Here is a 14,433-nt window from a genome sequence, read left to right as displayed (position 1 = left end):
TGCTCCTGCACCCAAGTGGCTGCAGTGAGGAATCTCTTCTGTGGCAGGAGCAGACAGTCTGGCAGGATGGGATCAGTGCCAGGGGAAGAGCACCACAGGTATGTGCCGTGCCAGCAGCCAGAAAACCCAGCTCTTTAGGGTTTCTTGATGAAGGTTGTATAAAATGTTCAAGGATTTGGTTGTTTGCAAGGGTTGTTTGCAGCACGTGTGTAGGTCACAGATTATTCATCTCTGCAACAAGTGAGAAAAAGCCTTCAAAAATTGAGGTTCATAGGATGCAGATTTAATACCTCCTGTGAAATGCACCCTTTACATGGAACAAGAGATTCAAACCAGCAGTTTATGCTGAAAAAATGGCTAAACACAGAATTACAGAATGTGCATGGCCTAAATCAGACACAGTCAGCAGCCATAGCAGATCCATTACTTTCCACTCAGGAGTCACAGACACTTTTTACTAACAGTAACATTCATCCACAGCATTCCTAAGATCTATTGGTGTTTACAAGTTGCAGGATTTTCCTGAGAGAATTAGGAATTAGCATGTGCCTACATTTGACAATGTTATTTCAAGTCCAAGATGGGTCACACACAATTAATAAATCTCCCTGAAAAATAATGCTGTTTTTGGAGGTGCAGGTATCTTATTCAACAGCATGCAACTTGATGGCCTGAGAAACTACTTTCTACAAATTGTTTTATTTTAAAAATAACTTGTATATGCATTTTAAAGGCTTATTTACATTAAGTACCATTATTAACTCTGTTAGATGTGTGGGTGGATGTGCAGATCAGCTCACACATGTATCTCTCAGATTAATGTTATTTTAAGCTGCTTACATAGTTCCAAAATCCCCAAGTTTTGGCCCAGTTGATATGGCTCTAACAGGTGTAATTGGAACAAATGTATCAGAGATCAGAACAACGTCAAAAGTACTCATCAGGTCTGTGTTCATAGTTAGGAAGCCTCCCTTCTAACATTTTAGGCTGTAGCTATCACTGAAACACAGGAGTATTTTAACAAGCACTGCCATTAGAGATTAGCAGATTCCCTTAAATAGGTGAAACTTGATACACTAAACCCTGAAAAAGCATTTTTTTGGTCATGTTTAGAAAATAAAAATATGGCATGCCTTGGCTGCCTTTCAGGTGCCAAAATTCAAACCCCAGTGCATGCACCCAGCTCACGTTGAATGCAATGAGAGATGCAGGACACTGCCCACTTGGCCTTCACTAAGTGAAACACAGAAAAAAACAAAAAGAGGGGGGGAAAAAAAAAGAGAAAAAAGTGCAGATTTTGCTAGAGATTACACAGCAACAGAGGCAGAGGTCAAACTCCAGAACCCTGACCACCTTCCTCACATACTTCTGGCTACATTCACTGTGGGGAATTAGGCCAAACTGGGGACAAGGCAGTGATATTGGTAAGAAAGTAAAATGGATTAGGAAGCAGTGACATAGTGGAAATAGACAAACCAGGAAGAGAAGAGAAAGAAAATTTAGAGTAACAGATGAAGAGCACCGAAAGCTACCTAAGAAAGGAAGTAAGGTGATGCAACAGCAAGTGTAAATAACAGGAGATGCTGTGATGAGAGGCATTTTTCACACATGTTAAGTAGCTGATTGTCTAAATATTTTCAGTAAATACATAGATGCTTGCCTTTAGTGGGTGTATTTACTATGGCTTGGATGGTAGGCTCATGGCCAGGGTAGAAAACTCTTCTCTTTACTCCTCATCCAGCCCCAGTAACATTTGCAGCTGCTTCAAAAATATTATCAGAGCACTTTGGGAAAAAACCAAAAATCAGCTCTCATCATGCCCTCAGAGTTCAGAAAAGAAGAATTATTTTAATTCCAATTAATTCCATATAAAAGCCACGTAAAGACTTGACACTCAGCATAAGGCAGACTCTTCAAAACCGCACTGATCAAGCTGCTGGCACTTGCAGCACACAGCAAGCAGAAGCCAGAAAGGTGCTGTGACTGTCCCAGAACTGAACACCTCACATCTGGGAGACAACCAACAGCTCACCAGTGCAGTCCAGCATAATCAATATGGCCCTGCTCCTAGGGTAGAGACTCAGAGCAGGAAAAAGGAATGGACCTTTGGGACAAAAGGAAGGGAATGTGGAAGACAGCAAGAATAGGTATGTCTAACCTTCTGAGCCCTATTTGTACTTTTTGAAATTACCAAACACTCCAAAAAGCTGGAAGACAAGGTGTTTTTCCCTGCTGCAGGCCTATTTTGCATGTGCCTGAACAAGGCCTAAACACATTCCTATCTTTAAAATACTAAAAGAATTCTCCACTGGCTTCAGATACAACCACCTCTCCACCAAACCCACCTCCCTGATTACCAGACTCTCTCCTTACATGGTTCTATAAAATTCAAGCTGATACTTTTTCATCCAAAACCAGCATTTATAAAAGCCTCATTTTAAAAATCTGACCGCTGTGAAACTGCTGCTAAGGGGGAAAAAAGGGGTCCTTGGTCTCAGCTGTTGTACCTATGCATCTGGTGGCACTGACAAAATTCAATCTCCCAAGGGCCCCAGAACACATGGATCCACACAGCAGCAGAGGGATGAATCCACTTCCACATCATACAACAGTTCCACATCAGCACAAATCAGAAGAAAATTGCACACAGAGAAGGTTACTTTGTTTTTTCATCCCTCAGTACCCAAGCCTTTTGCATTCCACTGCCCAGTCCCAGTCTTGGAAACAGCCATCAACTGTCCACGCCTTCCATCATGTGGCAACTACAGCCAGCTAAGGGATCTGCATCCCTGTGGGGCTGTGTCTCCCAAGGAGGATGAAAGGGGCAGAGAAGGGGCATCATGAGCTGCGGCCACAGATCTGCTCAAGGTGGTAGATGTCCTTGGGACAGTCAGCAGACAGGACAAGAGGTGCATCTTCTGTTATCACCACATCATCCTCAATGCGCACACCAATGCCACGAAACCTCTCCGGAGCACTCACATCATCCTCAGGGATATAAATGCCTGAAAGAAGAAAGGGAATTAAAACACACAACACTCTCCAGAGCACCACCTTTCCCTTTCTGCACCACCAGGAGAGTGAGGTTGGACTTTCAGCAACATAACGTGTTTGATCCTGAGAATTTTTAATATGGCAAGTTACTCTCTTTCCTCTCACCAACTCACTGTTGGTGGGCAAAGAAAGGAAACTGTCCCTCTGTGCCTAAAGATATCAGCACATTAATAAGAACTTCCATAGCTACACCTGGCCTTTTCACACTTCTTGCTCTCAGTATTACATTCACAATGATGATTTTAACAATGTTCTGAATAGAGAGAGAGAAGAGACAAGCATTAAATATAAGTTTCCAGCTGACAGCTCCAAATCTAGTGACAAGGTGAAAGAAAGGTTCCTCACAGGATGCCTAATTTGCAAAGCTAAGTTGTGAATCCCTGTAAATTGCAGACTGCAATGCTTGAGACACTACCAGTGACTGGTAGAAGTTCAGTGGCACGAACACAGAACACAGCACAAGTGAATCGACCCTGATTTCTGCACTGCAGTTCACCTGTGCTGCACAGCCTGAGCTCTACACTACTCTGCTTCCTGAGTTTACTCCCACTATGTGCTACTTTGGCTATGTTTGGGAAGGAAATAGGGTTTTCTAATACTGTAATGACTTTGGGAGGGGAATGACTTAAGGCTTTCTAATAATGCTATAGTTTCCAGCTTCACCAGAAAGGATGTGAATGCTTTGGTTCCAGGACCAGCTAATTATTGAAAGGCAATACTGTTACCCTCACTGTTGCATGTTTTTGTCCACCACTGACTGCTTTTTACCTGGTTCAATGGTTATCACCATGCCTGGCTGGAACGGGATCGATCGGGATATATCTGGGGTGTCGTGAACATCCATGCCCAAGTAATGGCCCACATGATGAGGGCAGTATTTTCGAACAGCCTAAGAGAAGACAGAACAAGTGTCACAGAGGCAGTTAAACACAGCCCAACTTGTTCCAATACAAAAGGGAAAAGAGACAGAATAGTTATGTACTTAACGAGCAGTCTTACTGCCACGCCTAGGCCACCAGGGCCTGCCTTCCATGTACTAGAACTGGATGGCCCTTAAAACCCACCAGGCACCTATTATGAGCACATTGCAGATTGCCTTTCCCCTGCACTGACAAGAGCAGCCCAAACCCATCACCATCTCAGCATGGTGTCAACTTTCAAATCGCTGGGCTTTGCTGCCCAACCCTTCCCATCCCTTAAACATCCAAGCCCTGCACAACTCCCATCAGCAGACCTTCACAACTGGCTGCAGCAAGTACAGCTGCTCCGGGCTGTGAAAGTGGTCTCCTATGCACAACAGAGCAAATGCTGTGCCGATTTCATTCAGTAGATACAGCATGATTTTAATCCACCTCTACAAGGCACGGACACCGCCTCTCCCCTCCCACCATCCTGATCCTCCCTCCCTCTAAAGCAGGAATCAGCGAGAACGCCTCCCTGCTCCACGCTCCTCATTCCCAGGGACCACAGCACTGGCTGTGCTTCCACCTGCCGGAAGGATCCGGCACGACACCCCCCGTCCGCCGGGGCTGCCATGGCACCGGCACCGCGCACAACTAAATCCGGCAGGAACCTGTCCGGCTGCCAAAAGCCGTAGTGCCGTCACCTGGTTCCGCCATCTTTGCAGTACTGCCATCAGCACTCGTGTAGCTCTGCAGCGAGAGTGAGCGGATAAACTTCTCTAACTGAAAACCAATGCTATTTATCTGCAGGTTCAGCTCTAAGGCAGAGCAGTTTCCCAGTCTTGTTCACCAGGTAGCTCTGTGAGTCCCAGTACTGACACAAAACGGTGCAGAAGGGACAGCAGGTGGAATGACTGAGAATAGGCTGCACCTTTTGGTGGCACTGCAGATTTATGTGATGTTAAACAGACCACAAAAATATGAATAACTGCCTGCAGTCAAGCCTGGACCCACAATCTTGTGTTAGTGCCCATAGCTCCCTTCAGACTGTGCTCTAAAGCTGTTTCTGTGCTGGCAAGTAATGCAGAGCAATGGGAATGGATCTGCAGAGTGAAACAGCAAGAGCCAAGGAACAAATATTCACACTATGTGCATATAAGACTGGGGATTACTTCAGACCAAATTGTGCACCAAATGGTTGAATCACATCTTGGAGTTTAGCCCTGTCTCAGAGAAATTCATTTTTGTGCTGAGACCAGCCCACAACATGAATTAAAGCACCATGTAGCAGCAAATAGAAGAGACATCCTGAAACCACATTCCTGACCCAAATTAGAGCCCTAAAACTACCCAAGGATAAAACAATCAGGATTGGTAGGAGTATAAACTAGAGTAAATGGGTAAACTAGAGTAAAAAAATTGAAGTACCTTGAAGAAATGGCTGTCAGTGATGCTGCTCTGCAGGACACCCAAGTCTTTCAGTTTCTGTCCAATAAGGCTCAGCATGAGGCTGTAGATATTTTCCAGACTCATGCCAGGGGAGCAGAGGCTCAAGCAGGACTTCTGGATATCCAGGACAGCTTGATACAGTTCTGCTTGGGGTTTGGTGAACCTGAAGGCCATTGAGTAAAGGAATATCACACAACTAAATCTCTGTTTCCAAGAGAAAAGAGGTTTTGTCCCCAGAACCTATTCTGGGTACAGATTCAGTTCAAGGATGGAGCAGGGGAAAACCAGAAAGCAGAGCAACTGTCTCCTTGTATGAAAGGCTACACCAGCAAATTCACAACTGGCAGAGCTATGTACACATCAACTGAAACTCCTGTTTTCTTACACACAACTGGAGTCAGCCACAGCTGAATGTACAAAAGCCCTCTTTGCACGTTAAGCATGCTGTAATAGCTGAAAATAGCAAGAATCACATATATTCATGCAGTAATTAATGAGGCAGTGGGGAATACAGCTGAATGATTACTTTATATAATTTGATTACTCTGAAGCAGCACAGAATGGGACATGGTAAAACTATGATTAAACACACATTCAATCCATCAATCATTTAAGAACTTATCAAAATTCTTCAAAAAAACTTACTGCAGCATACCTTCCATTGACAGGCCAGGTACGTGTGATGTCACTCACATAGCAGGAAAATTCACATCCACCATCTAGCAAGACCAGTTCACCATCCTGGAGAATAACAGGAAAGAATACTCTGTGGGTCAGTCCAGCTATTAATTGATTTTTCTGTCTGACAGCAGGAAAGGAGGTTATGCTTCTGTTTTCACAATGTAGCTGCAGAAAAGTGAATTCCTTTTGCAGAGTAATACCCCAGGTACTACTGTTTACAAATAGGCTATTCCAGTTGGATTGCTGCTCTGTGAGGTAGTCTCTGACTGTTATGCTTATTTACTGTCTGAACTTTTAAGATGAAGATTTTGGAGTAAAAAGAAGGCATTTGCCTTGAACTATTCTGCTCTCTGAGACAAGTCCTATTCACACCTGGATTACTTACTCCAGCAAATTCTGCCCATGACTCCTTTCACTAGAAGTTCTCAGCTATAGTGACTGAGACAGAGGGGACTTGCAACCAAAGCATAGGATTTCTGAGCTCCCCACAGGATCACCAACAGCTACAAATTTATCCTTGTCATAGGATATGAACCCCAGCAAAATCACTTTGTATCACAAAATCTAAGAGTGTATCACTGCTGTGAATGCATTGGTGAATAGTTTGTACAACCTTCCCTTTCTCTTCTAGGACTTTCTTGACTGTTTTAATGTATCTTTCTGGATTGATCTGGTGATGAAGAAAAATTTTTTGGACATGTGAATATCCAATACAATTCAGCAAAGCTGTTCCATATCAATGATATCTCCCAAAAAGTCACACAGAAGAAAGACAAAGGGCCAGGAACAAAACCACTGCCTTAAAGGAGCTAACTAGAAATATAGCAGTAAGATGTTTAAAACATTTGGAGTAAATTCTTTACAGATTTACACAGGTAGAGATTCATTCCACAGATCCATGACTGTGCCAGCAGACATGATGTGGGACGACCAGGCATAACTGCAGCATGTTAAGGAAAAGATTAAAGCAGCAAAATTTCACTGTTAGTGTTACTTCCAGTGCTAGCTGCTATCATTGTGTACAGTTAAGTGACACAGACACAGCAGATAAACCAGCAGTGAGCAGACCTCACTATCCCACTGAATAGGCAGGCCATTAACTATCCTTTTATATTGTATTTTTAAAATTTTTCAGAATAACTGGTTGAATTCTTTAAAACAAATCTGAAATTACAGCACCTGCCATCTTCCAAGCAATTAAACAAGCTAAGTAACAATTTACTGACTAAGGGAATTCAGCCTGTGGTTCGATTGTTCAGTAAATGCCTTATGCTATGCTTGTCCTCTTTCTTTAAAGCAGAGCCCTCTAAGTAAAAGACTGAAATGAAACATTCAGATACCTCCCAAATTAGAGGCTAACACTTTGTTAGCCTATTTGGAAACAAGATCTGTAAGAAGCAGCACACAAAGGAAGTGTCAAGTTTATGGGTTTAATATTCTACCTAATAGTTTTGGAAAAAAACAAGAGACAGTCATTTAACTGAACAACTTTAACAGAAGCAACTGGAGTTACAGCAGCAGCCTGACCTTGGATGACAGAACAACAAAGGAATCTTCTTCCTGCCAAAAGCAGCCTGTCATATCTTTTGTACATTTGTCTCTGCAGATCATTTCAAGGTCTGCTGGCATCCCAGCTTCAAGAAAAGACAATGCTAGTGGGAAAGTTTCGTTCTGCATTAAGACAGAGGAAAACTATGCTCCTCTGAAAAGTAAATAGTGAGCAGAGCAGTGAGGGAATACTGCCCCTGAAAATACTTCTCTGAATCGAAAGAACTACTGTGAGGAAAGCTGGAGAGAGTTCAATTCAATGAGAATCTTCAAAATAAGACAAAACATGTTCCTCTTCCACCTCTTGACATTTAACACTGATCCGTCCCCTACTTGTTCCCTTTCCCTGCTTTCCTGGGCTACATGGAACCAAAATGCATTTCAGCTTCAGCAGAGCAGGAATGCACTTTGCCCTTATATTGCAAAGCAAGGCCAAGGAACGCAAGTGACAGCAGAAGATCCCCTGCGCCTTTGCCCTACCTGTGACAGTGGCTCCCCTATTTTGTGAGGCCCCCAGCACTGCAAGCTGCTGGGAGAGCAGACATGTTCACTAAATTATCGGCAACCCTGTCTGCAAGTCCTTGCACTGTTCAGAAAATGCTGCAGCAAGAACTGACAGGGAAGAAAGACAAACTGAATCTGCCATTGACCAAGGTAAAATTAACCAAGGCAGGATTCCTTTCTCTCACTCACTTAAAAAATATGTATTTAAGTGCTTTGATCTGTTCAGTCAAAACAAGCAGCAGCTAGGAAACACAGATTTGTATCACAGCACTGCACTTTAAGTTACTGGACAGCACAAGGGTTACCTTGATGAGCTGATTATTCTTCACATAGTGCAAAGTGTTTGATCTGTTGCCACCAGCAACAACAGGGGGGTATGCCAAGATGTCAGCACCACGAGTCCGGCACTCGAATTCAAACTGGAGGAACAATACAGAGAAGAGGAAACCATTAGTGCTGATTCAGGTGATTAACTGCCCTAGAACCACAATAATTCTTGTCCTACAACTGTTTTCTTAATTTGAATACAAAGTGAAACTGGAAAGTGAGTTGACTAAATGAAAGTAGTCTTAAATATTTTTCAAGGACTCTGGAGAAAAAAAATACAGAACCATTCACTTTTTCAACAATTTTTCAAGTCTTTACTGGATCTCCAGGAAGCTCTTTCTGGTACAAGCCATTCAATACTGTCTCAAACATTCACTACATTGGCATATATCCAAGTGAGGATTTGTTCTTATATAAAGTAATGCTCTTATTTGCCATACAACTTCGTGAATTTTGAAAGATCCTATATGTCAGCATGACAATATTCATGGTTTGCTTCTGTCTTTTAAAATTGCAAAGTACCAGTATATTTACAGCAGTATCTATTTTTCATGACTGTTAAACTAAGAAGGTTTGAAAGCATGCACTACCTTGATGTCTGAGGGGATAGAAGAAAAAAGCACCATAAGCCTCAAGATCTTTACCTTTCTTGAATGATGAAGCTGATGAAAGCATGGAAATGAATAAATTTACATCTATAAAGACCCTCAATATGTTAATAGCATGTCTTTTCTATGGTTACCAAAATCACATGGGACAGAACACTCCAGGATGCCTACATGGAGCAAAGGTTTTACGATCCTGGTCTGGACTGAAAAACTGACCTGTAAAATACACTTTAATTAAAGTAGTTTTTTCAACTCAGTAGTGCCAGTGCCATGTCGGCACAGGCCCATCCATGTAGTAACAGAGTGTGAAATCCTGCTGATGCTTCTTGAACAGGCATCTCACTGCAATCCCTTACAAAGTTCCTTACCAAATGTGCAGGCCAATTAGTCCTTATTTTGTAACTGAGAGGCATCTAAACTGCTTCAAGATGGCTGTGGTAATCTGATGTAGTAAGGGGCTAGAGGCAAGAGAAGCAGGCTTTACAAAAAGGTGTTATAACTACTTAAATTTTGTACAACGGACTTGTACTATAGAATAAGGTGAAAACTTCACTTCCAATTGTTTAGCGGGTTTTGCATTTCAATATAGTACAAAAAGACATCAATAGAAGGAAACTTAGACAAATGCTACACTCCTTAAATAAGGGTACAGGAAGTACAGCTGAAGAATTCCTCACACTGACACTTCTGTATATCCAAGAAACCACAAGGGTTGAGTGAATAAATGTGCTACAGCAGGAGACACATGATAAAGAGACCTGACATTTCTGGTTTCCTGGAAGGACAACCAACATCCAGCCCTTCTATCTCACTTCCAGCTACAAAGTACTCACCTTTGCATACAGAAAGGCTTCATCCACAGGGGTTTTACTGGCAAACATAGTCTCTGTGAAAGCCTATGAAAAATAAGGGACTTTCAGTTAGCAAAGGAGACTGAACTGTTTTTTTTTTCACCTGTTGTCTCGTGAGGAAGGCCCAAAATCAGCTGGCCCAGAACCAGAGGGTTTTACCATTTTCTTTGGTGAAAATGCTGTCAAGACTAGAACCAGTTAAGATGCATTCCTCCCAGTGAAACTGTATTTAGGGGATGACTCTAGTTTTGTAAAAAAAAAAAAAAAAAATTAGATGATTGAGGCTGATCCCATGGTTTGGCATTTTAGAAGTTGTCTCACCTGTGGATTCCCTCAGGTATAATAGGATTGCCTTATGCAGCTTTTCCTTCAGAGAAAGACAACCTGTATTTCTCTTTTCTACTTGGCTATTTATTTTAATAACATTTATGAAACATTAACTGCATTTGAGGTATCTGTCAGATTTGTTTAGAAGTGGCCAATGAGTTCAAAATGTATTTGAGGGTGAAGGGGGAATGCAGACACATTAATAGGAAACATCGTCATAAAAATCCTGTTTTCCTCAAAATAAAAATAATAGATGGGAAAGAAAATTACTTTGGAAAGCAGAGAGGAAACTGGGAAGGCAGTGAAAAGGCTAGCCTTTGCTTTTAAACAAAGTCTAACAGCTGCTGGCTTTTCTTCACTAGAGTTGTGCTAATTGAAAGACTGGTAGACCAAGCAGTCTTCCAGTTTCCCCTTGTCCTGTGGAGGAAGCAAAGCCCAGAGAGTGGCTGAGACACAGCAGTTCAAAAACAGATTAGACCAAAGCTCTCCTTCCAGCTCATGTCACCTCACCAAGGGAATGCACTGGTTCATTAGGGGAACACACAGCCCCATTACCTCTGCTGTCACCCGCCCAGCTATCTTCATCCTCTCAATCTCTGCAGGAGATTTGATCAACCGAAGGTTCTGCACGAGATGTCGAACGGCCTGGATGCGGTTTTTGCTCCGAGCTTTTATGTCAGCCAGGGGCTGCATGTAGTCAGAGTGCAGCTCTGCATGCACTGGTTTTCTCAAGTCATACCAAACCACGTTGGATTCACCTGGAATGCAAAACAAAAGTTGACACTCAAATAAATGCAGACATGTTCTCCACATAAGAAACTAACTCACTCCTCCTAAATGACATCTGTTGCTGTATTTGAGAATAATAATTTTCTCTGAATCTATATTGACAGACTATATAGATACTTTCACTGTCACAGAATACCAGCAATCTCTTCTAAATTTGGAAGATTACCAATTCATAGCGTATAGACTGGACAATTCCCCACTTCTGGGCAAATAATGGGGCTTACAACCATCACTGAATACATGTATCTGGCTCAGATCCATTCAGAGTTCACCTGTCAAAGTTGCACTTGTGTAAGCCAAGCAGCCATCACATCACAGTGCACCTTCTGAATCCTTCTCCCATTCAACCTGTCCACACTGACCATGGAAAGCAATTCACCTTTTTGCATGGAATGAAGATCATTACCAACAACACCTCAAGACACTTGGGGAAACAACTCCTTATTTCAGCCATTCAAAGAAAATGAGCTTACTGAGAACAGACACACTCACAGTGGAAATTTATTCAGAACATCAGTTAAAATCAACATTCTCCTCATGGAACAATTTAAATGCAAATGAGTATAAAAGCCATGGTGAGTCACTGTTGATGTCCACCATGACCCTCCTTCTTTGGTGAAAGTAACCATGAGCAGTTGCTTACAGAAAGTATCTAAGAAACTGGGCATTCATTAAAGAGTATTGCCCTTAGCTCATTTACTGCTTTTCATGGACCTCTCCCCCACAGAATTACAAACTTCTGACTCTATTTTAATTTTGATATTCCAAACTTCCATGAATGATCTATAACTTGAGAGGTGCCAAACCATGCCATATGAATTCAGTGTTCCCTTTGTTATTAAATTAAGAAAACCAGCAATTAATGACCATAGTCATCCTCTGTGCTTTCCCCAACTATACACATCTCATACCTTGCCTTGTTTTCTTTTTCAAGCTAAGTAGGTTTGTTCAGCCTGCATCTCACACACATTTCATGCTTTCTTTGATCATCCTTTGCCCTGTGGCTTACCCATTTTCAAGACATCCTTTTTTGAAACAAAATAACTGATTCCAATATGGTATTTAATACTCAAAAATTGTCTCCCTCTAGTTGTGTGACCCCTCCAAAGTCACACTTGCCCTTATTATATTGTCATGAGCCTTCTTCAGCTTTATTTTATACTGCATTTAAGTTCTTCCTGGATTACAGGTATTGAGGCTACGTAGTGATGGGAGATGCAAAAGAATATTTCTAAAGGACAGCAATGTTAGTATTTCATGGGCAAGTAATCATCTAGCTAAATGTGAGTGGACTAACAAGCTCCCTGTGTGGATCATTTTCCAAGCCTACTATGAATAAAAAGTGTTCATGTTTCCTGTATGTTATCTGGTCCTGACTCTGTCAGCAAACAGATATGACTAAAACAGAAACATGGTCTTGCTTATCCTGTTCCTTAATATTTCAGAGATATGCAGACTGGCATTCACATGGATACACAAGAAGAAAGTCAGAAATTTTCAAAACTACATATCCATTGGTGACCCTCAAAGAGCTAACACAAACTTCCAACTGCCTTTGCCACAGCCATACTCCTTGTCATTCCTCAAGTTCATTTTAGTTTCAAAGTGATGTCACAGACCACCTCCCAAACCTGACCCATTCAGACTCTGCAAACCACATCCTCATCTCATTCCCTCTCTATTTTTTGTTACCTTTCAGCTTGGCCACCAGGTGCCTGAACTCCTCAATGGTGTAAGCTTCATCTACTCCTGTGAGAGCAATTGCCCCATCTGGGCCTGATCTGGGCCCATCCCACAGCTCTCGATTTGGATCCCTCCTGGGCACAAAAAGTATGGATTTGTGAGATGGCAGTGCTTTGCCAGGAATGCTCTGCAGCACCAGGATGCTGTCAGGCTCCTGAAACCCACAGAGGTACAGGAAATTAGTGTCCTGGTGGAAAATATAAGGGATGTCATTGCTCATGTAGTATGTGGGGTTGGAGAGCAGAATCACTGTGTGGTCCAAACCGTCCCAGCCTTGGGCTTCCTTCTGGATCAACACCATCAGTTTGTGTCGGCGAAGAGCGTATTCCACCTGTGACAATCCTGGGGTTACCTCTCCTGTGAATACAAAACAAATCAGACAGACACTGGTTTTAACCAATTGGATGTTGTGTCACATACTTCTGTGCAAAGGTAGAAATCACAAAACCTGGTAGATTTAAACAAACGTCCAAATATTTGCAGAGAATGTGTAAAAAAAAAGAGGAAGGGGCAAGGCAAACTGAACTTTGACTGCTAAAAACTGATGCGTTTTACAGCATGGACATTGAACAGAAGTTTGCCTCCTGAGGTTTAGCATTAATTTCCTCAGATAAAGCTAGAATGTTTGTTCAAATACACACTAAGTCAACTCATAAAGTGACTATTTCTAAACCACAAGGGGCAGATTGGGTGTCAGAGATTCTGGGAGATCAGGCAGAAGAACAGAGGTTGCAGAGTCTAACCAGTCACAAGATTCCAGGCAGAAACAAACCACAGACGACTGCAGGCTGCCATTAGACTCCTGTTAAGGGAAGGGATCTTCTCCAGGGCATATGTAGCTTTTGTCAATATTTAACAAGTCAGATTTTTCAAAAGTTAAATACTGTATTTCTAATAACACTAAGCAAATGATCTCTCAGATGAAGGCACTGTTTCAACTGCTCCAGTCACAAAAGACATGAAGTACAGCAATCAAGATACTCACCAAAACAGGACTGAAGTTCAAAGGACAACCAGCAACAGCTGAAGTATGTATTTTTAAAATTGTGAGACTCCCTAATTATGATCTAAATTAATATAAGAGCCTTAATCAGTATCTTTGGCTAATACCCTACCTTAATGTAGGTTGAGTTTTGATACTGTTTGTTAACTTTCCACTTTCAAAATCTTTTCTTCCTCTTTCATGTATTACACAGTGGCAATTCTAGAACACTGACATTTGACTTGTACTGCAAGTAGATTCTTGCAAGAGTGCAGTGGGAGGGGAAATTCTATTTGCACTAACTTTTACACTTTTTCGATTATATGCTCAATACCTATTAGATGAAATAATCTTTAAAAAGAACCAAACAAACCCAAAAGCCCCACCACATTTATTTTACTCTGTGAACGTAGAAATGACAAGAGAACACAGAAACTGTTTCAATGCAATCTGGCCTCACAATTCCACAATGTTATACTGCAAATTTCCTATGTTCCACTGCATTCCAGTCAGCTTTTTAACTGCCACAGTCCAGTGAATTTCAGAAGCTGCAATGGGGTGAAACATAGGGATTCCAGCTGTCTTCCAACTTTGAGGCCTGGAAATTCTCTTTGCATCGAAGGCATTTGCTTTTTAAAACAATAATTGCAATAAAACAATGTCATATT

At 41.9% G+C, this 14,433-nt stretch overlaps 1 protein-coding gene across 2 annotated transcripts in view; it reads right to left on the bottom strand.

Annotated features, from left to right (window-relative positions):
* Positions 1–261: 261 nt before the first annotated feature.
* Positions 262–14,433, bottom strand: part of XPNPEP3 (X-prolyl aminopeptidase 3) — a 17,173-nt gene continuing 3,001 nt past the window's right edge. Inside the window, exons 3-10 of one of the 2 annotated variants that reach the window (XM_071422975.1) lie at positions 12,733–13,140; positions 10,807–11,009; positions 9,907–9,969; positions 8,444–8,557; positions 6,061–6,146; positions 5,385–5,568; positions 3,823–3,943; positions 262–3,005 (exon numbers count right to left, since the gene is read on the bottom strand). In XM_071422975.1, coding sequence (XP_071279076.1) covers positions 2,839–3,005; positions 3,823–3,943; positions 5,385–5,568; positions 6,061–6,146; positions 8,444–8,557; positions 9,907–9,969; positions 10,807–11,009; positions 12,733–13,140 — 1,346 coding nt within the window. In that variant the 3' untranslated portion in view covers positions 262–2,838. Of the gene's footprint in view, positions 3,006–3,816; positions 3,944–5,384; positions 5,569–6,050; positions 6,147–8,443; positions 8,558–9,906; positions 9,970–10,806; positions 11,010–12,732; positions 13,141–14,433 lie in introns of those variants that run through there. The other variant, XM_071422976.1, reaches the window with a different exon arrangement.

This window comes from Agelaius tricolor, unplaced genomic scaffold (assembly GCF_023055355.1).
Source record: "Agelaius tricolor isolate 1412-34295 unplaced genomic scaffold, bAgeTri1.0.p SCAF_3, whole genome shotgun sequence".
In the NCBI taxonomy this organism is placed as follows: Eukaryota; Metazoa; Chordata; class Aves; order Passeriformes; family Icteridae; genus Agelaius; species Agelaius tricolor.
This window is presented reverse-complemented; position numbering and strand designations above follow the sequence as displayed.